General features: G+C 48.7%; 1 protein-coding gene across 1 annotated transcript in view; it reads left to right on the forward strand.

Moving 5' to 3' along the window:
- Positions 1–24,885, forward strand: part of FHAD1 (forkhead associated phosphopeptide binding domain 1) — a 133,520-nt gene that overhangs the window by 69,644 nt on the left and 38,991 nt on the right. Inside the window, exons 11-17 of the mRNA XM_079928530.1 lie at positions 2,124–2,231; positions 4,964–5,047; positions 6,084–6,236; positions 7,107–7,302; positions 18,500–18,570; positions 20,145–20,297; positions 23,467–23,574. Of these exons, the coding sequence (XP_079784656.1) occupies positions 2,124–2,231; positions 4,964–5,047; positions 6,084–6,236; positions 7,107–7,302; positions 18,500–18,570; positions 20,145–20,297; positions 23,467–23,574 (873 nt within the window). The remainder of the gene's footprint in view (positions 1–2,123; positions 2,232–4,963; positions 5,048–6,083; positions 6,237–7,106; positions 7,303–18,499; positions 18,571–20,144; positions 20,298–23,466; positions 23,575–24,885) is intronic.

The following is a 24,885-nucleotide window of genomic DNA, read 5'->3' on the forward strand; positions in this document are numbered from 1 at the left end:
ATTCTTAAAACACATTTGACAGCGTGTTGAATTCTACAATGGCGGTTCTTTTCTTTCAGCACATTGGAGGTAGCATTAGATTGTCACTATTGTCTCGTGGCTCCTATTATCTCCAGTTAGAAGTCATCTGTAAGCCTAACTGTTGTACCTTTGCATAATCTGTCTTTTTCTCCGGTTGCTTTGAAGATTGTCTTTTCCCTTGATTTCCAGAAGTTTTTTCATGGTTTATCTAGGTGTGGATTCATTTTTGTTTACCTCGTCCAGAGTTCGTAGGGGCTTCTTGAAGTCCCTGGCTTGGTGTTTTGCCTTCGTTCAGGTGCTTGGGCTCTGTACCCCATAGGCAGTGGGGAGCTACTAAGGCTTCTGAACAAGGGACTGATGCAATGACATTTGTGGACAGTAATAAGGGTGAAAATGATAGTTAAATTTCTCATGTACTAGGCATTACCCCGAACATTTCATCTCTTCATCTTCACAGCAGCGCTGTGATCTAGAAATCATCCTCCCCATTTTACAGATGAGGAAGTCAAGGCTACTAGTTACTAGTACAGGAACTAACCCAACTGCACAGTCGGTTTTGTCTGACTCCGGGTTCATCTGACTTCAGTTACCCTGGCGTAGCAAACAGCCACATGCTACTGTTTACACTGAAATTAGTCAAAATTAAATAAAATTTTAAATTCAGCTCCTCCGTCACACCAGCCACATTTCGAGTGCTCGATACGCAGATGTGGCTGGTGGCTGCCGTATCAGACAGCACAGCCTCGCTCAGAGTACCTGTATCGTTGCAGAAAGTTCTGTTGGACAGAGCTGCCTTACAGCTGGGTAACTCTCACAGTACCGTTAAGATTGCACTGGAAGACACTAAACTAGAGGCGAGGAGGCCAGTTGTCACAGGCCAGCTTGCATGTGAGAGGGATTGGAGGACAGGCGTGAGACCACCAAGTGTGAGAGAGGGAGCAGGGCGGCCGCTGAAGGTGACTCTGAGGCTTGGGGATGGGAATGGGGGCCGTTCATGGAGAACACAGATAAGGGCAGAGTCCAAGGTTGGACCTGGCTTTTGCAGCATATGAAAAAGGCTGCTGAAATAGAAGTCAGAGCGTGTTTAGACCTGGGAGAAAACTAAGGCCCAGACAGGTTAGGTGACTTTTCCAAGGTAACGGAGCTGGGTAGAGGCTCTTCCACTGCACCACACGACTCAGAAGAAAGCTTTTAAGGGCTTTTCTGGGCCTTTTATTACGTCCCTGTGATCCCCCTCTTCAGATCCCTAATAAACAGCCTGTGAATTGGTTTCAGCACAAAATCTTTCCATTTATTTACGAGAGTTTGCCTCATTTCCTGTTAGTGCCAGAGCCCAGGGCTCAGCAGGTGCGTCTAAGAACTGAGCAGCTGCGAGGCCTACACTGGCCAGCAAAGGGTAGCGTGGAGCATTCCCAAGCCTACCGCGCGTTGACTGTTACCCAGGCAAGGGGGGAAGAGTAGGCCAGCTTCTCCACTTTTAAACGCCTTCCTTTGCAGGCTGCAATTCTTAATAGACATTGCTTTAGCAAGCCTGCAGAGAGGTTTCCACCAGTGAGTGTGCTCAAAGAGGTAACGACAAATAGTTATGATAATAATCCCAATAATAACATTTCCAAGTACCCATCACGAGTTATTAGAACGAGGCTGTGCGGCGGACATTCCCGTCCACCTTTCATACGTTACAACAGTACTTAACACACTCACAGAGCCCTTAAGCACTGTTCCAAACATTGAATCCCCACAATAACTCTGTGCAGTGGTACTGGTATCATCATCCCCATTTGACAGATGAGGCCACCGAGTCACGGAGCAGTGAAATAACTTTCCCAGGGTCCTACGGCTTGTTAGGGACCGAGCTGGGATTGGAGTCTGCGGCAGAACATAGTTGAGCCCAGGGTGCAGAGCTCGGCCCCTTCCCGTAGGGGGCGACTCCCTGTGAGTTTGCCTCCACCCCGTGCGTGCCTGTGACCCCTGCCACTGGGCTGCAGCTGTCCCTACCCCTCAGGGACTCCCCCACTGCCATTAGCCCCCCCAGAAGAGTTTCCCCAGAGGGCATGATGGTCATGTTAGCAGCAAAGCCCACGCTTTCATCATCCTTTCAGGTTGAAGAGAAGCTTCAGGAGGATTCCAGAAGGAAATTGCTTCAGCTGCAAGAAATGGGGAGCAGAGAAAACCTCATTAAAGCCAATTTGGAAAGGGCAGTAGGTCAGGTAGGCGCACTGCAGAGCCCCTTCACGGGCCCGTGCCCTCCACAGAATCCCGCACCCAAGCGGCCGGCAGGGATGAGAGAGGAGGAAGACGGCCTGGTTCAGCTCACCCGCTTATCTCAGGGCAGGGCTTTGTGCGGTTTCCGCGTCCCCAGTGGACGTCACTAAAGAGGCTTTTCCTTCTGGGAAGCTGCCCACTCCAGTGTCTGCTGTTGCCTGGGACCCCGACCAAGCAGCCGGTCCCAGCTCAACCCCCGCCCCCATGAACCAGCTGTGCACTTCCCTCTTGAGAAGGGTTTGAGCTCTTGAGCCCAGGGGTGTTTCTAGCACTTTCTCCTTCACATTTTTTGTCCTGACGTTTACAGCGATCTTTCTTCCTCTGGGCCCCCAAACAGATGCTACAGTCAGTGTCCCCAGGGAAATGCAGCATTTCTTTTTGTTTGTTTGTTTTGTTTTGTTTTGTTTGGCCAAACTGCGTGGCTTGCAGGATTTTAGTTCCCCGACCAGGGATGGAACCCGTGCCCCCTGCAGTGGAAGCACGGAGTCCTAACCACTGGAGCGCCAGGGAAGTCCTGCCACTTTTCTTAATAAATTAAAACCCAGAATACCACGGCTTATGCCAGATGGAGATGGGCAGGGTGGGGAGAGGGCCATTTCCCAGGGCTCTGACCCAAGATGGCCCAGTGGCCCTTCCTCTTACACGTGGCACAGACATGAGGGCCAGAACATGCAAATGAGCCTTCACCAGAGACTAAGGGAGAGCAAACGAGAACCCAAGATGGGGCACTGGCCCTCCAGAACACGGCCCACCGAGTGCAGCCCATCTTGGACCCCTCCACAAGGCATCCTCTCCTGGCAGCCACGGCTCCAGGGGGACCAAGAACGTTTTGCGTGTATGTGTTTGTGCTTTTCTTTTTCTGGGAGAATGAGTCCACCTCGTCACTCACTGGATTCTCAGAAGGATCTGTAAACCACCAAAAAAGGTTAAGAGCCACAATCCTTAAAGGAGCCCTCCATCCCACCCAGCCCAGCTCCCAAAGCCCTTCCGCTTGGTAGCATCCAAGCCTGAACCATCAGTGTGACCGGAATTTGTCCCACGCGCTGACCTTCAGAGGCACCCACAAGTTAAATGACGATGCTGACCCTCAGGCGGGTTTTAAAGCCTCTTCAACCAATTTCCACACCATCACCCCCGCTGTCCTTTCTCCTTCAGGGTGCCGACCCCTCAGCAAGGCAGAGAGCCCGCCAGCCTGGGCTTCCCTCTGTGCACCTGGGCTACCCCTCACCTTGCTGGCACTCTGCACCCACAGCGCATACCCGCTTTGAGGGCATGATCTGCGCCACTTGCCGAGGGCCTGGTCATGGCTCTGACCAGGGGTCATCCAGGAAGACCCTCAGAGACACTGAGATTCCTCCAGGTCTAGACTCGAGAGAGAGAGGACGAACGAGTCTTCTCTGCGCTGCCTGGGCTTTCCTGCTTCACCCCCTTGTCTCCACAGCCCGCTCCCGGCCTGAGGTCCTGCCCTTCCCCAGGCCAGTGACCACAGGACTCAGGCCATCGTCCAGCAGGACCTGTCCCTCCCTACCCCCACCCCCCCGCCAAGCAGTCCCGTAGGGCGCCTCTGGTGGTAATGCGGGCCATCGTCCACAGGGCCCTCTCTACATAACCTCTTCCTTGGGCGAGCTAGGACCCTCCCTTGGCCATGAAACCAGCAGACGACCCAGAGTCCCTCCAATCACCCGGCTGGCTTCCGGCAGGATGACTGCAGAGGTGTCCTTAGGAGAGTCACAATTCCTCTGCTTGGCTTCCCAGAGCTCCCTGGTGTGCAGCAGACTCCTGTGTCTTGGGACCTGTGGACGTTCTCATTGATTCAGTGGCCCTTATGGTCCTTCAGGGCTCTGTTATAGAGCCTTTCATGACCACATTTGGCCAGTGAGCCAAAAACCCAGGCCAAGAGCCATCGTGTTGGTAAATTTCCAGAGAAACTTGGGCTTCTTTGCCGTTCAGGTCTCATGAGCCTGGGGCATCTTGAACTCGTCATTCTCGAAGCCCTGATTTAATTTAACTGCGTTGTTTCATCATCCGTAATATGAAGACACCAGCACCAGGGAGGCACTCAGTAAAAACTGGCTGAACTGAAATAGAGGACTTTGAACATCTGACCTGACAGATGTTTCTGTTATAAGCATTCGATGAACATTTATTGAGTGCCTGCTGTGTGCCAAGCGCTGCACCAGGCTCCGGGGACCTGGAGAGGAATACAGGAGACGTCGTCTTCAGGACACAAGGTCTAAGGCACAGAACGGCAGCAGGCAGCAACTCCTTCTCTCCCCAGGCGCCCTTGCTGATTACACGAGCTGCTCGGGCTGACAGCCTCAATATTTATCTCACAGCCTGCTGCCAACGAAGCAATCACGGAAGAGCGCTCCTGGCCCTGGACTTCCCACTGGATAATCTTCCGAGAGCCCGAGACGTGTGTGTGCTGACCATGTGCGTCGGCTGGGTTAGGCGGGCACACCTGAAAAGTCATTAGAGCCTGCGGTCCCCCTCTCTTGTGTGGGCACTGCCCCTTCCGGTGAGAGGTGAAGGTGTTAATTACCCATAATGACCGCTAAAGGCGTGCAGAGCCTTCTCACCGATTTCTCCCAGACCCAGCGACGGAGGCGCCTCCCCCAGCCTTGCAGCTGCAGCTGCACCACTCACCTCATCCCCCTTCCCTTTCTTTGTGCTGCAGCTGGAGCTTTTCAGAAGTCAGGTCATCAAGGCCACGTACGGACACGTGAAACCGTTCCAGGACAAACCCGTCTCCGATCAGCAGGTTCGTGCCTCTTCCCCGCTTTCTCCTTCAGGGACCCGGGGCTCCAGACACTGGGAGCACATGCTCCTGGCTTTTGTGGGTGGCACATATTCTTCACGCTGTTGCTACACCGTAAAGATTTGTTAGGATTTTCTGGGACTTCCTGGCTTTTAAAGTAAAAGCCAGTTAAACTCCCTTGCAGTGTTTCTGTGAAAATCCAATTAAACCACCCAGGACCGTGTCTGGTCGCCAGACCCGCACGGTTAACCTCCGTTAGTCCCGCGAGGAAAGGGGCGGCCTCAGCATGGACGGTGCGTCCTCGCTCGCTCGTTCCTTCTGAAGAGGCATATGGCAGTGAGGGTGGGCCTCTGGCTGTAACGATTGCCTTATTATTCTTCCGTTTATCCTCTCCAACCCTGGGTGTCAGCGCACGGGTCAAAAGATCACCCCACGGGCTTCTCTTGGAGAACGTCCTTTTTAGGGGCCCACAGCATCAGGCTCAGCGTGATGAGTCACTCCCAGAATGCAGAAGAATCTAGGACACACTCGTGGCCACATGACAGGCCTTTGGCTCTTAAAAACCATCTCTGATCCTGGGAAAAAGCCCTGGTGACAGAGCCGACATCCACCCTCCAGAGCCATCGCCAAAACACGCCAGGACCTCCCTCCTCTGAGCTTAAGCTGAAGCCCTCCAGGTCCCCTCCCCCCAGAGCCACCCTGCATTTTAATTAATTTATTTATTTATTTATTTTTGGCCGTGTTGGGTCTTCGTTTCTGTGCGAGGGCTCTCTCCAGCTGCGGCGAGCAGAGGCCACTCTTCATCGCGGTGCGCGGGCCTCTCACTATCGTGGCCTCTCCCGTTGCGGAGCACAGGCTCCGGACGCGCAGGCTCAGCGGCCACGGCTCACGGGCCCCGTTGCTCCGCGGCATGTGGGATCTTCCCCGACCGGGGCGCAAACCCGTGTCCCCTGCATTGGCAGGTGGACTACCAACCACTGCGCCACCAGGGAAGCCCCACCCTGCATTTTAAATCTTTTTTTTTTCTTTTTCTCACCAGTTAATAGAGAAGATCACCAGGGTCACAGAGGACAATATCAACTTTCGGCAGAAAAAGCGGACCCTGCAGAAGGAGACCCAGCTCAGCAGCTGCAAACAGGAGGAAATGACAGAGAACATCGTGAAGCTGAAGACATCCTTAGACAGTTGCCAGGTGCCCCCTTCTCCATTTCTCAGATGTCCCCTGTGTCTCGTTTTTGTGCTCCTTGTTCAGGAAATTGTCCAGCTCTGCTTTTAGTCCACCTTTTCTCTTGTTGGAGAAATCTGTTTGGGATCAGAAAACAAAGGACCTCCAGAAATGCCTCCCAGGTGAACTTGGTGTGACCAAGGAGAAGCTGCCCGACACACTCCAAGTATTGCCTTTGGGAGGCCCCAGACCCCAGGGAAAAAAACAGCCCCGTGTTATTTCCAGAGAAACCAAAGAAACGTTCTGCTCTTTATTTGCAGTTTTCTTTTCTGTCCCAGCAGCGGAAGGCTGCTCTTAGCCTTGTTGCCTTTGACTTTGGAGGAGATGCGACCAGAGGGTCTGGCAGAGCCCCCACTTCGTGGCCCCCACGCAGGGGTCCAGCTTATCACATCAGGCAGCTGCTTCTGCTTTCTCTGGAAACACGCAGCTACTATTTGGGGAGTCTGTGCAAATGCTGGCTTGTCAGCACTCTTTCAAATCAGGAAACCGCACTTTATGACCAGCTTGTGTGTTGATCTCAGCAAGAATTCTGTAGCCAGATTTGGTTCTCGTTTCAGCCAAATCGTCCTTAGCAATTTGGCTTCGGAAGTGCGTACACCTAAACAAAGGGTCTCTTTGACCATCCAGGGTCCAAATTAGAGCACATGAAATAAAAGCTGCCTCCTTCCTTCCGCCCCCCAAAAAACGCAAGTAGAACTGGACCGTCACAGGGCGGCCAACATACGGCGCTGCCTGCTTCACGGGCACGTCAGGAACACTGCTCTTCGCGGGTCACAACCGTCAGGTGCTATTTCTGGCGATGGTGCCCGGGCTCCTCACGACCTCATCTCTTTCCAGGCGTGCATGAAAATGTCTTGCTGTAGCAGTGACCTGAAGAAGGAGGTCGACCTCCTGCAGCACCTGCAGGTGAGCCCACCTGTCTCAGGGCTCCAGAAGGTGGCGCTGGACATCTTGCGCCTGTCACTGTCCTGGCTGGAGGAAACGGAGCATCTCCTCCACGAGGTGGGGATCCAGTTCTCCAGCTCCGACAAAGGTGATTGCAACTCTTTTCTCACATAGTTAGTTGCATGACTGAAATATTGCGCTGAATCTGATCACGATGGGACATCTGTTGAGGGAGCCTTCTTAGGTATGTGGCCAAGTGTTCCCTTCTCCAGACTTCACTTTGCTTCACCACTTGAGAAGCAGTGTTCCTGGAAAAAAGTATACAAGTGAGACGTGATTACTGGAGAAAAATGAGACGCAACAGAGGCAAAAGGAAAAATCGAAATTATGCTAAATCTTCTCTCTCCGAAGTAACCATATATATACATATATATAGTAGAGACTTCTTTAGAGCAGTTTTATGTTCATGGCAAAATTGAGAGGATGATACAGAGCTTTCCCAGGTAGCCCCTGTCCCCACTCATACACAGCCTCCCCCATTATCAACATCAGCACCAGAGAGGTGCAGTTGTTAGAACTGATGAACCTACATTGACGCATCATAATCACCCAAAGTCCATGGTTTACATTAGGGTTCACTCTTTTTTTTAAATCTTAATTTTATTGGAGTGTAGTTGATTTACAGTGCTGTGTAGGGTTCACTCTTGGTGTTGCCCATCCTATGGGTTTGGGCTTGGACAAATGTGTGATGACACGTATCCACCATTATAATGTCATACAGAATCGTTTCACTGCCCTGGCCTTTCTCACCTTCTGAGATGGCCCACGCTCTGTCTGTGGAGTGTGTTTCTCTCTAAATAAATCCACTTCTTACCTATCACTTTGGCTCTCACTGAATTCTTTCTGCGATGAGACATCAACAACCTGAGCTTCATTAAGTCCTGCAACCAGCAGGTCCACCAATAATGAGGCCAACCCCGGAGAGGAACCAGAGGCCCTGTAAGTCACGACTCTCCACCGGGAAGGTGGTCCAGTCCTGAAGGTGCCTTTGACCCCAAACCTACTGCCATAAGCAGAAGCCAGGGAGCACGGTGGGGGATGTGGTTCAGATCAGGCTATCTCTGAGCAGATGGGTGGATTCTGTGCACAAAGCCCTGGTATTAGGTCAACTCGATTTATGAGTTTCACTTCTCAGGTCACTCTATAACTACATAGTAACAGAAAGTACAGAGAATTCATTCAAAGCCACCGTGGAGTCCATAGAGGGGAAGTGAGGTGGGTGAAGTTACAGATCAGGGACATGGGAATAAAGCAAAATGATGATTACCCATAAACCAGAATATCTGATATTCTAGAAATTGAGGAAAGTAAAGCTACAAGTTTAACAAAATAAAAAGAAGCAAAGGAGAAGCCAACTTCAAAGCCAGCCTATGCAATTCCTCCACGGCAGCGCACGTCTGTCTGACTGAAGCCTGGCTCTGCTGTTCCTCAGTGCCTTCCTATTAGTGTCTTAAGTAATCAACATCTCCAGTAATCCCTCTGCAGTGTTCAGGAATTCACCTCGTCATGGGGAAACTTGTGGTCTGAGGACTTATGTTTTTTGGAAAACTTTTCTTTTCAAAACTGGACATTTTTATTCCAAATAAAAGAAACTTATCCAAAAAAAAAAAAGAATAGTTTCACTGCCTGAAAATCCTCTGTGCTCCCTCCCCGCGCCCCCCCAGCCCCTGGCAACCACAGATCTTTTTACCGTCACCATAGTTTTTGCCTTTTCCGGGATATCATGTAGTTGGAATCATACAACTTTTCAGATTAGTTTCTTTTATTTAGTAATATGCATTTTCGTTTCCTCCAAGTCTTTTCATGGCTTGATAGCTCTTTTTTTTTTTTAAGTGCCAAATAATAGTCCATTATCCATTCACCCACTGAAGGACATCCTGGTGGCTTCCAAGTTTGGGCAGTTATGAATAAAGCTGCCATAAACGTCCATGTGCAGGGTTTTGTGTGGACATGTTTTCAATTCCTTTGAGTAAATACCAAGGGCGCGGTTGCTGAATCGTGTGGTTAGAGTACATTTAGGGTTTTTTTTTAATTCATTAATTTAATTTTATTTATTTTTGGCTGTGTTGGGTCTTCATTGCTGCGCGCGGGCTTTCTCTAGTTGCCGTGAGCAGGCGCTACTCTTCCTTGCGGTGCACGGTCTTCTCGTTGCAGTGGCTTCTCTTGTTGCGTTGCATGGGCTCTAGGCGCGCAGGCTTCAGTAGTTGTAGCACATGGGCTCAGTAGTTGTGGCTCGCGGGCTCTAGAGCACAGGCTCAGTAGTTGTGGCGCGCGGGCTTAGTTGCTTCGCAGCATGTGGGATCTTCCCAGACCAGGGCTTGAACCCGTGTCCCTTGCATTGGCAGGTGGATTCTTAACCACTACACCACCAGGGAAGTCCCTAGAGTACATTTAGTTTTTAAGAAAACCACAAAACTCTTTTCCAAAGTGGCTGTTTTGCATTCCCACCAACAATGAATGAGAGTTCCTGTTGCTTCACATCCACGTTAGCGTTTGGTATTGTCACTACTATCATATTTTGTGTGTAACTTCCAAGGCATTTTCCCATGGAAAGAGCTGTGTGATTCTAGGCAAGTTACTTCCCCTCTCTTTGCCTGTTTCTTTACCTGTAAAATGGGGATAATAGGGAATTCTCACCCCTTAGGATTGTGAGGATTAAAATGCATTGATATGGGGCTTCCTTGGTGGCGCAGTGGTTGAGAATCCACCTGCCGATGCAGGGGACGCGGGTTCGTGCCCCGATCCGGGAAGATCCCACATGCGGTGGAGCGGCTGGGCCCGTGAGCCATGGCCGCTGAGCCTGCGCGTCCGAAGCCTGTGCTCCGCAACGGGAGAGGCCACAACAGTGAGAGGTACGCGTACCGCAAAAAAAAAAAAAAAAAAAAATGCATTGATATCTGTAAAGTACTTAGAATAGTACCTGGCATAAAATAGGCACTACCTATATACACGTATTGATTTTTTAACTTTACAAAAGAATAATGTCATATTATACCCAATTTCCTTTAGTTTCGTTCCTAACAGTACATCAGGAACACCCTTCCATGTCAACACACACAGACCTACATCATCGCTGTCACTGATGGCAAGGAATCCCATTCTGTAGGATGTACCATAATTTATTTAGCCAGTCCTCTATCATGGGCATTTAAGTTGTTTCCAGTTTTTCATGCTTAATAGATGAGGCTGACATAAATATTATTCACACATACCTGTTCATCTTTTTATCATCCTAGATGTGGAAGGATATGAACCACTGTCATTCAACAAAGATTTATCGCAGGCCTCCTAGATACCAGGCACAGTGCAGGATGGAGATATAATGGGGTCAGAAACAGGTAGAATCCAGGTCATGGAGTATATGGATGTTGGCTGTAAAATTCCTCCCTCTTCGCTGTACATTTGAAATCTTTCATAATAAAATATTGGGGAGCTAACAGACACTATCCCTGAGCTTGTAGATCTTACGGTCTCAGGGAGGAATAGGGTGGGGCATTAAGTGAAAAATCACTCACATGTAAAACTTTAATCGTGACAGTTGCTTTGAAGGAGAAGTGCAGGGCTCTGACCTGGTCAGGGACGGCAGGGCACCTGCAGGATGCATAGGAGTTATTTGCCAAAGAGGGGAGGGGAGGGCATTCTCATGGTGGGGCCGGGGGCTTGCAGAGCCCTGGTAAGAAGCTCTGCTTTAACCTGAGAGCAGAGAGAAGCCCATGAAAGGTTTTAAGTAAGGAACTGATGGAACAGGCTTGCATTTGGAGACAGTCATCTTGGCCACAAGTGGAAAATGTACAGGAAGGTGGCCAGCACAGAACCCCGGGAGAGCAGTTAGGAGGCTGTCACAAGACACGATGGTGGCCCTCACTGTGGCAATGGAGGGGATGGAGCAAGAGAGAAGATTCCAGGGGCATTTAAGAGATGAATCAACAGGCCTCAGTGATGGAGTTAGATGTGGCTAGAAGGGAAGTGATGGAGAGAAAGGGGGCTACAGATCTCCAGGTTTCTGGCTTGTGTTAAAAGTACAGATGTGGTTCCTTCACTAAAATCCAGAGTAAGGAATGCCGCAGGAGGACCAGGTTTGAGGGGGAAGATGAGTGTGAGGTGCCTGTAGACATCCAAACTGAGGTGCCAAGGACGCAGCTGTCACCCTGGATGTCCAACCATATCAGTGATGTGGCCCCGGAACCCAGAAGAACATGTGCCACATAGCGGGTGCTTAGTCAGATGGGATGGACGGACGGGTGGATGGTTGGAGGATGACTAAAGCCATACGTGTGAATGGTATCACTAGGAAGAAAGTGTTGAATGAGAAGGGAGAGCCCAGGGCCACACCTGGGAAACTCCAACATTTATTATTGATCCTTCTTGCCAAATCACTCTCCAGAGAGTCTGCACAAATTTGACATTCTTACAATAATGAATAGAGGAGTGATTTTCAACTCAGGTGATTAAACAGCCCCAGCCAGGATATCTCTAAGGTAATCCAGAAGGTGGTGTGAATTTCTTTGAAACGTCTTTAAAAAGAAAGGCAAAAATCAAGATTAACTTTTCTGTAAGTGCCTGCCCCCTCACAGATAGCATAGAGAAGAGGGGGGCTGGATTTCTCCCAGCAGCCCAGCCCCTCCCCAACCCCAGTATTACTGTTGTTGTAATCACGGCAGAGTCTGAGTGTGCATGAAACCAGGAGAGACGTGGCCCACAGTTCTAACTGTTCTTCAAAATCAGAACTAAAACAAGGAAAGACCATGATCTCTATCCTAGTAATAGCGGGGCCAAGCAATGTGTGCACTGTCCCCTCCCCAGACTTCAGGAGTCACTGAAGCCTCTGTCTCTAAATCTAGTCATACGTTACCATAAAGAAACATGGGTTGCAAAATTAAGCCCTCAGGGGCTTCCCTGGTGGCGCAGTGGTTGAGTCCGCCTGCCGATGCAGGGGACGCGGGTTCGTGCCCCGGTCCGGGAAGATCCCACGTGCCGCGGAGCATGTGGGAAGTTAGTGAGGACGGCCCATTCTTTATTCATTCATTAGGAGAGGAAGTTGGTGGTAAAAGGCATTTTATCTTCCAGAACTAGCAATATTATGGCAAAGCCCCAGAAGACTAAAAGAATGGGATGAGCTAGAGTATCCCCTATATTCTCTGTATTAGGTACCGCTGTACCTAGTTCCTAGAGGCATCTACACAAGGATGGTGGTGGTGAGGATGATGGTGAGGATGGTGAGGATAATTAAGGTGATGAGGATGGTGGTGATGAGATTGGCGATGGTCATGGTGGTGAGAATAATGATTAGATGGTGACGGTGACAACGGTGGCCATCATTCATTATTGAGCACTTATATTCTAGACAATGTTCTAAGTATTTTCCATACATAACCTCGGTTCATCATCACAACAACTCTATAAGGCAGGTAACATTATCCTCATTTTAGAAATGAAGAAACTGGCTCAAAACCTTTTTATGTGTTAGTCCACCATGATAAGTGATTCAAGGTACTTCCCATTACTGAGGCCAGCAGGGGATCCCCAGTCACGCATCACCATACACAAACAGTCCTAAGAGCCTTCCGTGTTCACAGTTCCTAAGAGGAGGGTAGGAACCATGGTTTGTTTAACTCCTCCTGGGCACTTGTCACCGTGCTAGTTGTTTTACATGTACTGTGTACTTTCATCTTCCAACAACCCAATGAGCCAGGTACTATTGTTGTCTTTATTTTGCAAGTCAGGAAACTGAGTATCCATAACATTAAGAAACGTGCTCAAGGTCGCACAGCTGGTACATGGTAGGGTCAGGACTCAAACTGAGGTCGTTGTGATCCTAGCACTTGTGTTTTTTCTGTGACCCCACATGCCCTCCGAAGATCCAGAGGGGTACCAGGTACAAGCCCAATTCCTAGAGGACAGGTTCTGTCATTAACTTGAACAGAGACAAACCTGAGAGTTTCACTCCCTGGAGTGAAGGGCGTCTGATGCACACCGCGGGCCTTGCCCCAGCAAAGCCCCATTTGCATTATAGCGAATAATTCTGAGTTCAGGCTTTGGAGACCGGCTGCTAAGGTTTGACTCTCAAGTGTGCGCTTACTCATTGTGTGAGCAAGTGTCGACTTCTGTGTGCCTCTGCCTACTTGCTTATAAAATGGGGTTAAGATCTCACCAGGTAGTTGTGAGGATTAAACGATGTGGTACCCAAATCAGGGGGTCACACGTAAGCCTTAGTAAACGGTAGCTGCCGTGAGCATCAGCCTTGAATACTTGTTGATTTAATGTGAACTGAATGTGGACGGCAGACAGATGGATATGCACACAGGCAGGGCAGCTTGATTTGCTCACGCCGAGGTGCCTTTACCTGTGACCCCTGCCGTATCTCTATTTGACAGCAAGTCAGATTTTCTTAGCCGTGAGCACTCAGTTCTCTTTCCAGGCCTTCTTCCTCGGCTCTTGACAACGGGCTGCATTTCCTAGCTGCCGAGTGGTAAAGCTGGGACTCTGTCCAGGTCCCTCTGACCACAAAGCCCCTTCTCTGAACCACCATACTACCTGCCTTTTGAAATACTGTCCTAAGGGATAAAACGCATGTAACGAGCTGGGTCTGTAAAGTGCTGGAATAAATCCCTCAGGGAAATCCAGGTTGAGTAAGTATTGTTGGATCATGTCATGAGCAGCCCAGGAGATTGGGGTCACTACTAAAGATCTGATTGATTAAGGTATCACCTAACACCTGTCAGAATGGCCGTCACCGAAAAGAACACAAATAACAAGTGTTGGCGAGGATATGGAGAAAAGGGAACCCTTGTGCACTGTTGGTGGGAATGTAAATTGGTGTGGCCACTATGGAAAACAGTTTGAAGGTTTCTCAAAACACTAAAAAGTGAACTACCATATGATCCAGCAATTCCACTCCTGGGTATTTATTCCCCCAAAATGAAAAACACTAATTCAAAAAGATACATGCACCCCAATGTTCATAGCAGCATTATTTATGATAGCCAAGATATGAAAGCAACCTAAGTGCCCATCAACAGATGAGTGGATAAAGAAGATGCAGTAGGGAATTCCCTGGCGGTCCAGTGGATAGGAGTCGACGCTTTCACTGCTATGGCCCAGGTTCAGTCCCTGGTTGGGGAACTAAGATCCCACAAGCTGCATGGCATGCACCCCACCAAAAAAATAGATGTGATATAGATATATCTATGTATATCTCTATGCAGTGGAATACTACTCAGCCATAAAAAAGAATGAAATGTTGCCATTTGCAGCAACATGGATGGACTTGGAGGGTACTATGCTTAGTGAAAAAAGTCAGACAGAGAAAGACAAATACTGTATGATATCACTTTTATGTGGAATCTCAAAAATACAACTAGTGAATATAACAAAAACGAAATAGACTCACAGATATAGAGAAAAAACTAGTGGTTACCAGTGGGGAGCAGGAAAGGGGGAGGGACAAGTTAGAGGTAGGGAAATAAGAGGAGCAAACTACTGTGCTCACTTCAGCAGCACACACACTAAAATTGGAACCATACAGAGAAGATTAGCATGGCCCCTGTGCAACGACGACACGGAAATTCATGAAGCGTTCCATATTTTTGTGACCTGAATGGGAAGGAAATTCAAAAAAGGGGGGATATATGAATACATACAGCTGATTCACTTTGCTGTACAGTAGAAACTAACACAACATCGTAAAGCAACTATACTCCAATTTTAAAAAAGAGGTACAAACTACTATGTATAAAATAAGTAAGCTACAACGATATATTTTATAGCACAGGGAATATAGCCAATATTTTATAATAACTATAAATGGAATATAACCTTTAAAAATTGTGAATCACTATGTTGTACACCTGAAACATACAATATTGTACATCGACTATATCTCAATTAAAAAATTAAAAAGCTGTGACCTAAAAAAAAAAAAAATCTGATTGCTGAAGGATTACTGTGTGGTCCCACTGGAAGATAGGAAACATCTAAGGAGGACCTTAAAAGTTAGCTCCCCTCTCCTCCTGCCTGGTTTCTCAGCTTCTTTTGATAAGGGAAAGAAAGGACTTCTTACATTTTTCTTTGCAAGCTCAGTTGACTGTGTCTATTTCTGCAAGATTTTGTTGCAAATAAAAGGCTTCCCTGCATACATAGAAAATCGCTCTTTCTCAGATATCCAAGATATGCAGTATTTTTATGTGAAAAAAAAAGAAAAGCAAGTTGTAATACAATATGAACAGTGTTCTCCCCTTTTTTTTTTTTCAAATGCCAATATCTGACCACAGGAGAAATCTGGTGGAAAAGACATATAAGTGTTGAGAGTATTATCCCAGCGTGATGAGACTGCGTGAGCCTTGACTTTCAGTCATTCAACAACTATTTATTGCAGGCCTACTGTGTGCCAGCACTGAGGATACAGCGGGGGGACACTTTCCACTTTATGGGTTTCTGCCTTGTTTGGATTTGTGTAACAGGCATGTGTAACTTTTGTAACCAGAACTATAATCAAGAATTGCTTCTTCTCCCACAGAAGAAAATCCCTCTTTCCAACAGCCCAAGTCAGCATCACCCATCTCTGCCATCTCGGGGTCCTCCGAGTGCCCCTCTCCTCACACACCCTTCACATGAGCCAGCCCAGCCCTTCACTCTCCAGCCTCTAGTCTCTCTGAAAAGAGAATGACAGACCTAGGTCTGAATTCTGATCCTACTGCTTACCAGCTCCATAGCTTAACCTTGCTGAGAGTCTGTGTCTCACCTATAAATGCAAACACATTGCCTTGCTGGGCTGTTTGTAATGATCAGAAAATATCACGTGTTAAACTCCTGGCATGGTGCCTGGCACACAGCAAGTGGTTAATACTGAATTGCTATTATTATAATATTCTTCTTCTCACTCTTCCAAGCTGGAAATTCTCAGCAAGTGGCATTGTCAGAGGTCAAGGGCCCAGGCACGAGCCTGTTCAGCTCCCCTCCTGTCTCCCTCCGCACCCATCTTTTCTCCTTTCCCTCTATCTTCCCTCACTACGTTCTCTTTCCAAATGCAGCTCTTCCCTCCCTGAGTCTCCCCTTCTCTCTCCCTCCCAGACCACCTTGTGCACTAGCTCCTGAATCATGACCTCCTTCTTCAGCGTACACAGCCTCTCACTCCATCTTTCTCCTTTGTCATCAAACATGCGCTTCAAGCTGGTGCATCTTCACTGGGACCACTGCTTCTTCAGCTCCTTTTCTACCGCTCGTACTCCTGTCCCATTAAGACCTTGAAGTGCGTTACACCCTGTGTGCTCACCACCAACTTCCTACTTTGCCTCTTTGAAAACTGACGTGGCCCCCCCGCACTGAAGCCCCACCTTCCTCCGCCCGCCATGTTCTCTCTGGCCTACCCAACCCTCTCGGTTTGCTTTCTTGAAACCCTCTCATCTTTGATAATTACAGCTTGGGTGGGTGATGCTCCTGGCAGCCAGTAGGCAGAGGCCAGGGATGCTGCTAAACGTCCTACAGTGCCCAGGACGGCTCCCACCACGAGGACTGTCCAGCCCAACACGTCGAGAATGCTGCAGTTAAGAAATGCTGCTGGCTCCTTCGTCTCTAATACATCCCGGTTATTTTTCTGAAAAAAAAAAAAAACAAACACCCTTCATTAAGCCAACTCACTGCTCCATCAGAAGCTGAAATAGCAGTGACTCAGACCCTGGAGTCACACCACTGTGAGCCCAAGCCCTGGCTCAGCCATTTGCCAGCTGTGTGGCGTCCAGCAGCCACATGTCTCAGAGCCCGACTGCCTCATGTGTAAAAGGAGGCGATGGCGGGACAATATAGTGGGGTGATGCGCTGATGGCTTGGCAGAGGGCCGGGCACACAGGTCACACTCATGACATTTCAGTGATGTTTAACTCAAGTTTATACTCTTTAGGCTACTCTTCTAGGCTGGCCACAAATTGAACTCAGCTTTCCATCCCAGCTCTTCCCTCTACTCCTCCCCTCCCCCATCATCTGCTCTACCCCAGTTAAGCTCCACCCTCTTCCAGAACATGCACTGCATTTCCCCACCTCTCATCCTGCCTCCTGCCTTCACCTCCTGTATTAGTTTCCTATGGCTGTTCTAACAAATTACCACAAACTTAGGGGCTTAACACAACTCATATTTATTCTTTTACAGTTCTGGAGGCCAAAGGTCCAAAATCAGTTTCGCTAAGGTAAAGGCAAGGGGCTGGTTCCTTCTGGACGCTCTAGGAAAGAATCCGTTTCCTCGCCTTTTCCAGTCTCTAGACTGGAAAAGGCGAGGAAATAAAAATTCCCCGCTTTCCTTGGCTCATGGCAGAGGGGCATCTTCACCTGTCTGCTTCTGTCACGTCACCGGCTCTGTCTGTCTGTAGTCAGACTCCCTGTGTCTGCTTCTTGTAAGAACCCATGCGACTATATCGGGTCCACCCAGCTGATCCAGGATGAGCGCCCCCATCTCAAGATCCTTAACTTCACCACATCTGCAAAGGTCCTTCTGCCCTGTTAGGTAATGTTCACAGGCTCTAAGGATTAGGACCCAGACATCTCTGGGGGGGGAGGCATCATTCACCCAACCACATCTTCCATTCTGAAACGCCATCCCCTCCAACTCTGCGTACCCACCAATGCCTGCGCCCAGTGGGTCCTCAGCCACCAGTGATCACTCCAGGTGAATGATGGCCCCTCCTCTGGGACCCTCACACTTCCCCACTCCTTCAGCCATCACTTCCACGCCACCTGGAGTCCCTGCCTGTTTCCTCCCAGGCACGTAGACCTTGTCTCTCACACTGAATGGCTTCATACCATCCCCTGCTCAGCTCACAGTGGTGCACACGGTAGACACTTGGTCGGTAGGAGCTCTGCAGGTGGTTTTTGTTGTCCTCCCACAAAAAGAAACTTGGACTTGAGCCCAACCGAAGCTGATCAACAATTTAAAAAACACAAGGTGGGGCTTCCCTGGTGGCGCAGTGGTTGAGAGTCCGCCTGCCGATGCAGGGAACACGGGTTCGCGCCCCGGTCTGGGAAGATCCCACATGCCGCAGAGCAACTGGGCCCGTGAGCCGTGGCCGCTGAGCCTGCGCGTCCGGAGCCTGTGCTCCGCAACGGGAGAGGCCACAACAGTGAGAGGCCCGCGTACCGCAAAAAAAAAAAACACAAGGTGGATGGCAATTCACGTTTCCTTGATGGGAGGGCAGCGTTGCCCTCACCCACCTGTCGGCAAGCTCTGTGAAGACATTATTCAGAAAGCAAAGGAAGTGAATTGAATTGATACTTACCTTCTTCTTCCTTCTCTCTTTAAGGATTGTCTTTGTATCTGAAATACCTTCTGGAACATTATAAAAAAATTACAAGCTGGACCCAGGAACTTCAGGTAATCTTTGAACTTCAAAAGTTCATTTCAGCTCCTCCTTAGAATTTACCTAGCCCGGAGCATTTTAACTCTGTTTCTCCTCTGTTAGTAGTCAGCACACATCCTCCAAAAGGTGAAATGATACCTCCATTTGCACACGAAATGCTTCAGACAGGGTGGCTGAGATCTCCCAGGAGGGCAAGGAGGCTTGTCTTCCTCTGTCAAAAACCAGAAAAATTTAAATGCCATCAGATCTTTACAGTACAGCTAGCCACAGTATAGGCAGCAGAATTACGAAAAGTTACATAATGTCGACATTTTAGAGGCAAAATTATCCTTAGGGATTGTATCTCTCTGGTAGCTATTGCCGTATTAAGACTGTATAATAAACAACCATAACACTTTTAGCAGTGTTCCACAGTTACTGTCTACTGATCACACATCTGGGGCCAGCACTAGGTGGGTCCGCTGGTCTTGCTTACATGTCTGGGTGTTGGCTGGGCCTTGGTCGATATAGGCTGGCCTCAGCTGGAGCAGCTGTGCTCTTTTCCACGTGTTCCACGTGTCTCTGATCCTCCAGCAGGCTGGCCTGGGCACGTTCTCATGGTGCTAGCAGAGGAAGCAGACATCGGGAAGAGAAAGCAGGCCCAATCACGGAGTGCTTTTCAATCCTCTGCTTGTGTTATGTCTGCCAACATCCCATTGGCCAGAGCAAGTCACATGACTGAGTTCAGTGTCAGGGGGCAGCATATGGGTGGGCACTGCAAGTTACAGAGCCAAAGATATGAATAGAGGAAGGGTGAAATATTGGGACCAGCATTACGATCAACCCCAAAGACCATCTGGTCCAGGGGTCAGCAAACTTCTTCTGTAAAGGGCCAGATGGTAAACATTTTAGGCTTTGCAGGACATACAGCCTCTGCCACACTTATCCGACCAGCTGTTGTAGAGCAAAGGCAGCCATAGACAGAAGTAAATGAATGGGCGTGACGGGCACGCTCTGCTCCAATAAAATTTTATTTATAAAAATGGGCAGTGGTCCATATGTGGCCTGCAGACAGTAGTTTGCCACCCCCTGATCTAGTCCATTCTCCTTATTTTACAGAGATGGACAGTGACATTCAGAGGCTAGGTGACCGTTTCAACGTCACACAGATAGTTGGTGGAAGAATCAAGACAAAAGCTCAGGCCTTCTGGCCCTAGCTCACTGCTTTTTCTCTTACACTCAGCAAATAATAACAAATAAGTCTAACTGCCATTTACTGAGCACCTACTATGTGCTAAACACTGTGCTAAAAGCTTTCCATCATTATCTCATTCTTACAACTCTAAGAGGTAGATACTAGTGTTAACCTCGTTCTCTATACAAAGAAGTGTCTAGAAAGAACTAGAGCTGAGATTCTATCTAGATCTAGAGTCTGAGCTCTTAACCACGACGCTGTACTACTTCCCTATTAGTTACTAAGCTAAGCATCATTTTTCTGTGTTTTGAAGAAAGTTTCGTGAACCTTTGTCCCGCCCCCAAAGGGAGTGGAAATGACTCCTGCGTTAGTCCTGTCCCCCATCAGCTGCAGTTTCCCTTCACCTCATTTCAGATCAAGATCAACAGTTCTCAGGAGACTCAGCAGTATTTGCTGCAAGAAAAGTTACGGCAGCATCTGGAAGAGAAGGAGAAGCTGACCGAGGAAAGGCTACAGCAAGAGGAGAAGCTGAAAGCCAGAGTCAAGCGGCTAATGGAAGAGAAATCGGTAAGGTGGCCCCCGTCCTTCTCTTTACTACTGGAAACTGATGAAATGGGCTTTCCTATGAGAAACAGAGGGCGCGTACTTAGATGGAGAAATCTCAGCAACTCCTTGTTGGGAACTAAATTAATTAAAGAGGGTGAATGATGTAGGAGGAATTAACATGAAGCTTGAGTCCTAAAACTCAGAGATCAACTTGAAGATCAACTTGAAGAGGCAAGGTTATTGAAATGTCTAGAAATGGTACTTTGTTTGTATACTGCAGCTGATTTTATTGATACAAATCCCAGTCGTTACTGCAGGTCCCGGTTTGTGTCTAAGTGTGTGCAAGACCAACCAATAGTATTTCAGCCTTCTGCTTTCTCTTCATGAATATCAGGGGAAACACATGGGGCTTCCCTGGTGGCGCAGTGGTTGAGAGTCCGCCTGCCGATGCAGGGGACACGGGTTCGTGCCCCGGTCCGGGAAGATCCCACATGCCGCGGAGCGGCTGGGCCCGTGAGCCATGGCCGCTGAGCCTGCGCGTCCGGAGCCTGTGCTCCGCAACGGGAGAGGCCACGGCAATGAGAGGCCCGCATACCGCAAAAAAAAAAAGAAAAGAAAAGAAACACATGGCCAAAACTGCTACTTACTTTTCCAGAAACCAGCCAATTAGAGGATACTTTACAGCAGCGCCTCTCAACTCAAAGGTGTCCACGTATCACATGGGGATGTTGTTAAAATGCAGATTCTGATTCAGCAGGTCTTGGGGGTGGGGGGGGAGCCTGGGATTCTGCATTTCTGACCAGCTCCCAGCTGGTACTGACGGCACAGCTCTGCAGACTACATTTTCAGCCACAAAGTCTTAGAAGAAGGTTTTCCCCAAGTTGGCCGATAAGAACCACCTGACGCTGGTGAAAAATATAGCTTCTTGGGTCCCACCCCAGACCCACTGAATCAGCCTCTCAGGAGAAAGCCAGGAAACTGCACATAATGGGCTGATTCTCATCCTTGTCCTTGCGTTGGCCCTTTCTGATATTCAGGGACCCACCATGAATTTAACTACCTCGGTCGCCATCATCCTAGATCAGTGGCTCATGACTTTGGCTGCACTTTTGTCACCTAAGAGATTAAAAAATACTAATGCCTTGTACCCCTCCCCCACCCCACCCCCAGGTTCTGACCTAACTGGGGTGAGGGTGTGGCTCAGGCACTGGGATTGGTAAGCTCTCCCTGGTGGTTCCAATGTGCAGCCACGGTGAAAGGCCACAGCGTCCTGCCCCTCCTCCACCCCCTCAAGACAGCAGCACGAGATCCGCTGGACCCCAACTCCCCCCCAGCACCTCCTTTCTTCCCCTGAGAAGGACTGGACCTGCCGTTTCCTCCGCCTTCACCGGGAGAAGCTTGGTGACTTCCTGCTTGGACCGTCCTTCTGTCACACACCCTCACTCTCCAGACGTCTCCAAGAGGCAAAGACCTCTGCCTGCTCCCTTTCATCCTCTAGTTCACGCCCCGCTACTTCTTCTCCTGTCTGCCTCTTTCTCTGCCTTTCTGCCTTTTGTGAAATAAAAGATTAAAAAGGAAGAACCACCTGACCCAAATCACCTGTGAGGCACATAAAGGTACCATTCACAACAGCCTTAAATCAAGGCAGCTCCCTCCAGAAGGACAAGTAGACATAGAAAAAGCCAGTGCCATTCCACAGAGAGGGAAATAGAACCAGAAAGAACCTAGCAATCTTCAAAATCTCCACCAGGCTCTCCACCTGTTCCCTCCCTCCTCTCTGATTAACTTCTCCCTTTGCCAAATGTCTTATTTTAGTTTTAACTTTGGTTTGACTTGTTCCCACTGTGGATGTACAGTATTGCAGCCCCAGCATGTTCAACATCACCTTGGGCACCGGCCTGGGCCTCCCAGACGCCCATTTGTAACATCTATTCCAACAGATACAGGGTTTCAAGGGCTGACATCGACCCCCCTTTAATCACAACAAAGCTCAGCGCGCACACCAGCCCATGCAGAGGGGGACGCAATGCCAGGGACCCACCAAGACAGAGCGCCACTGCTCATGTCCACTGTCGTCCCGTCGAGGGTCATCCTTCCCCAGACACGCACATTGATCAGCTCGACCCCAGGGACTCATCTGAAAGTACTGTTCCAGACTCCAGTGCCGGGTGCCCCGATTTTAAGTGAACCTCCCTCATACCACATGACACCATCACCCCCACCCTTTCTAAAAATATGCTTGTCCGAATTCATTAATTAAACTCCTCACGAGTCCTAACTTGTCTGAGGACTCTGTTTCAAGGGTAAGAAATTCTAGGTTCCCTTATGGAGCCAACATTCTTTTTTTTATTATTATTTTTTATTTATTTATTTTTTTATTATTTATTATTTTATTATTATTCTTTTTTTTATTATGATCCGTTAGCAGCAGTCCTCTGATTTGTGCACACACTAATGGTTTAAATCAGGGAGCAGCAAACTTTTTCCACGAAGAGCCAGATAGTATCTATTTTCAGTTTTGCGGGTCGTATGGTCTCTGTTGTGGCTTCTCAGCTCTGTTGTTGCAGTGCAGAGGCAGTTGTGGGCAACCCACGATGAGCATGGAGGGATGCCAATAAAACTTTATTTACAAAGAAGCAGGCAGCGGGCCAGATTTGGCCCAGATGCCGTAGCTTGCCAACTCCTGTCTCTAGGGTCAAAGGGACCAGGGTTCAAACTCCTGTTGACGTGATTTACTAGTAAACTGAACAGATTCCTTAATCTCTCTAAGCCTGTTTCCTCCTTTGCAAAGTTGAAATGACAGAAGAAATGATTAATCTTTACTAGTGAATAGTTATCATGTGACAAGTATTTCACGTTCATCATCTCATCTGCTCCTCACATCAACCCAATGCAGGAAGCACTATTACTGTCCCCATTGTACAGACAGGGAAACTGAGGCTTCTAAAACTTCTCACTTGCCCAAGACTATACATCTAGGAAAGATCAACCGGAGGCTCTAATTTGGGCCTGCCGACTCCAGACCCCGGACTCTTAGCCCCTAAGTATACTGCCCACCGTTTTCTGTGGCAGTGAGAAGTGAAAGAGTTTTCTTGTTGTGAGAAGTGAGTGAATCCGTGCAGTGCCTGGCACAGAGTCCAGATCCCTACTATGGTAACCATGTCTATTAAACAACAATCATGACTTTCAGGCTTTGGAGGAAACCATTTCTCAGGAGAAAAGCAGAGCAAAGGAAGCATTAGAAGAAGAACAGAGCAAAGTCCAAGAGCTGGAGAATCGCTTAACCCGCCAGAAGGAGGTACGCAGCTCGGGGAGATAGTTGGCTCCAGCCCAAATCCGGCTTGAGGGCCAAATGGAAGAAGTTTAGAACCACAGATGACGGGGAGAAGCGCGTGGCAGAGTTTCCTAGAGTGATTTGTCCTTGGGAGGGCTCAGCTAGTCCGGGAAGAAGCAAGGGGGACTCTAGGAGAGAGCCCTAGAGCTGTGGCCTTCACAATTAGTTGGAAAAATTGTAAACAGCGTAAAATGCAGCCTTAGATAGGCGACAAGTTGGGATTGGTGACATGAGCATGTACAGAGATTGTATCCCAAATCCCAAAAATGGAGGAATTACAGAATCGTGGGACTTCAGGGCTGCGTGTATCCTCCAACAACATCCTGAAATCATCCAGCCTTCAGCTCCACCACCAAGGAATTTTCTGCAGCCCAGGGCAGTCTATCCCAGTGTTGATGCCTTGGGCTGGCGGAACATTCTTCCTTTAGGTTGAATTGACCCAGACTTTCTCCCAGAAGGGTTTCAATCCTCCACCTGCCCCCCGGGCTCCTGCAAGACCCGTCTATTGAATACTTTCTCTTCCACAGAATAACCTTTTATAGATGCTTGAAACTAGAGGCACCCGCTCCTCTCCAGACCCAAGTGCCATTCCCAGTCCTGGAGCACGGCCTTGTTCCGCTCCTCTGAGCTGCTCTGTGCTCCAGAAGCCACAGATGGGCAGCTCACTGGCTGAAAAGGGCCTGCAGACATGTTACGTTTGGTCCTAGAGTGTTTTTTCTTGAATTCATAAACTATACTGAAAAATCCAGATTTCCACCCTCTCTTGAAAAGTTCAGAAATCTGGCCCTCCTTTCCACTTGGCAAAAACGGGCCGGAGTGGAACCAAGTAGCAGAAGTTTGCCACAGTCCTCGCCATTCCCTATTGCATCACACACAACCCACTTCACTTTGGGTAACTGTCGCGCCCCTGTAGGCATCTGAGTTTGCAACCCATCATCTGTTTTCTTCCTAAAGTTTTTGTAGGCAAAACTGGACACAGTTCTCCAGCATTTAGTGGCCTAGAGCAGGACTCTTCTCTCCCTCGTTGAAGATGTTGTACTTCTATTGATGTGTCCAAAATGGCTTTTGGAAAAGCCCTATTACAGTGTTCACTCATACTTACCTCGTGGTCACCCTCAGATCCCTGAGTCTTTTTTACAAAATGTTTTCATTAGCGCTTCGGTCCTGGGGCAGCGCAGAGGAGTGAGGAGTGCAGGCTTTGCCTCCTGGCTGGGCTACTTACTGGCTCAATACCTACCTTCTTTAAAGGATGGCTGTGAAGATTAGAGATAATGT

The sequence above is a fragment of the Stenella coeruleoalba genome, assembly GCF_951394435.1.
Source record: "Stenella coeruleoalba genome assembly, chromosome: 1".
Taxonomy (NCBI): domain Eukaryota; kingdom Metazoa; phylum Chordata; class Mammalia; order Artiodactyla; family Delphinidae; genus Stenella; species Stenella coeruleoalba.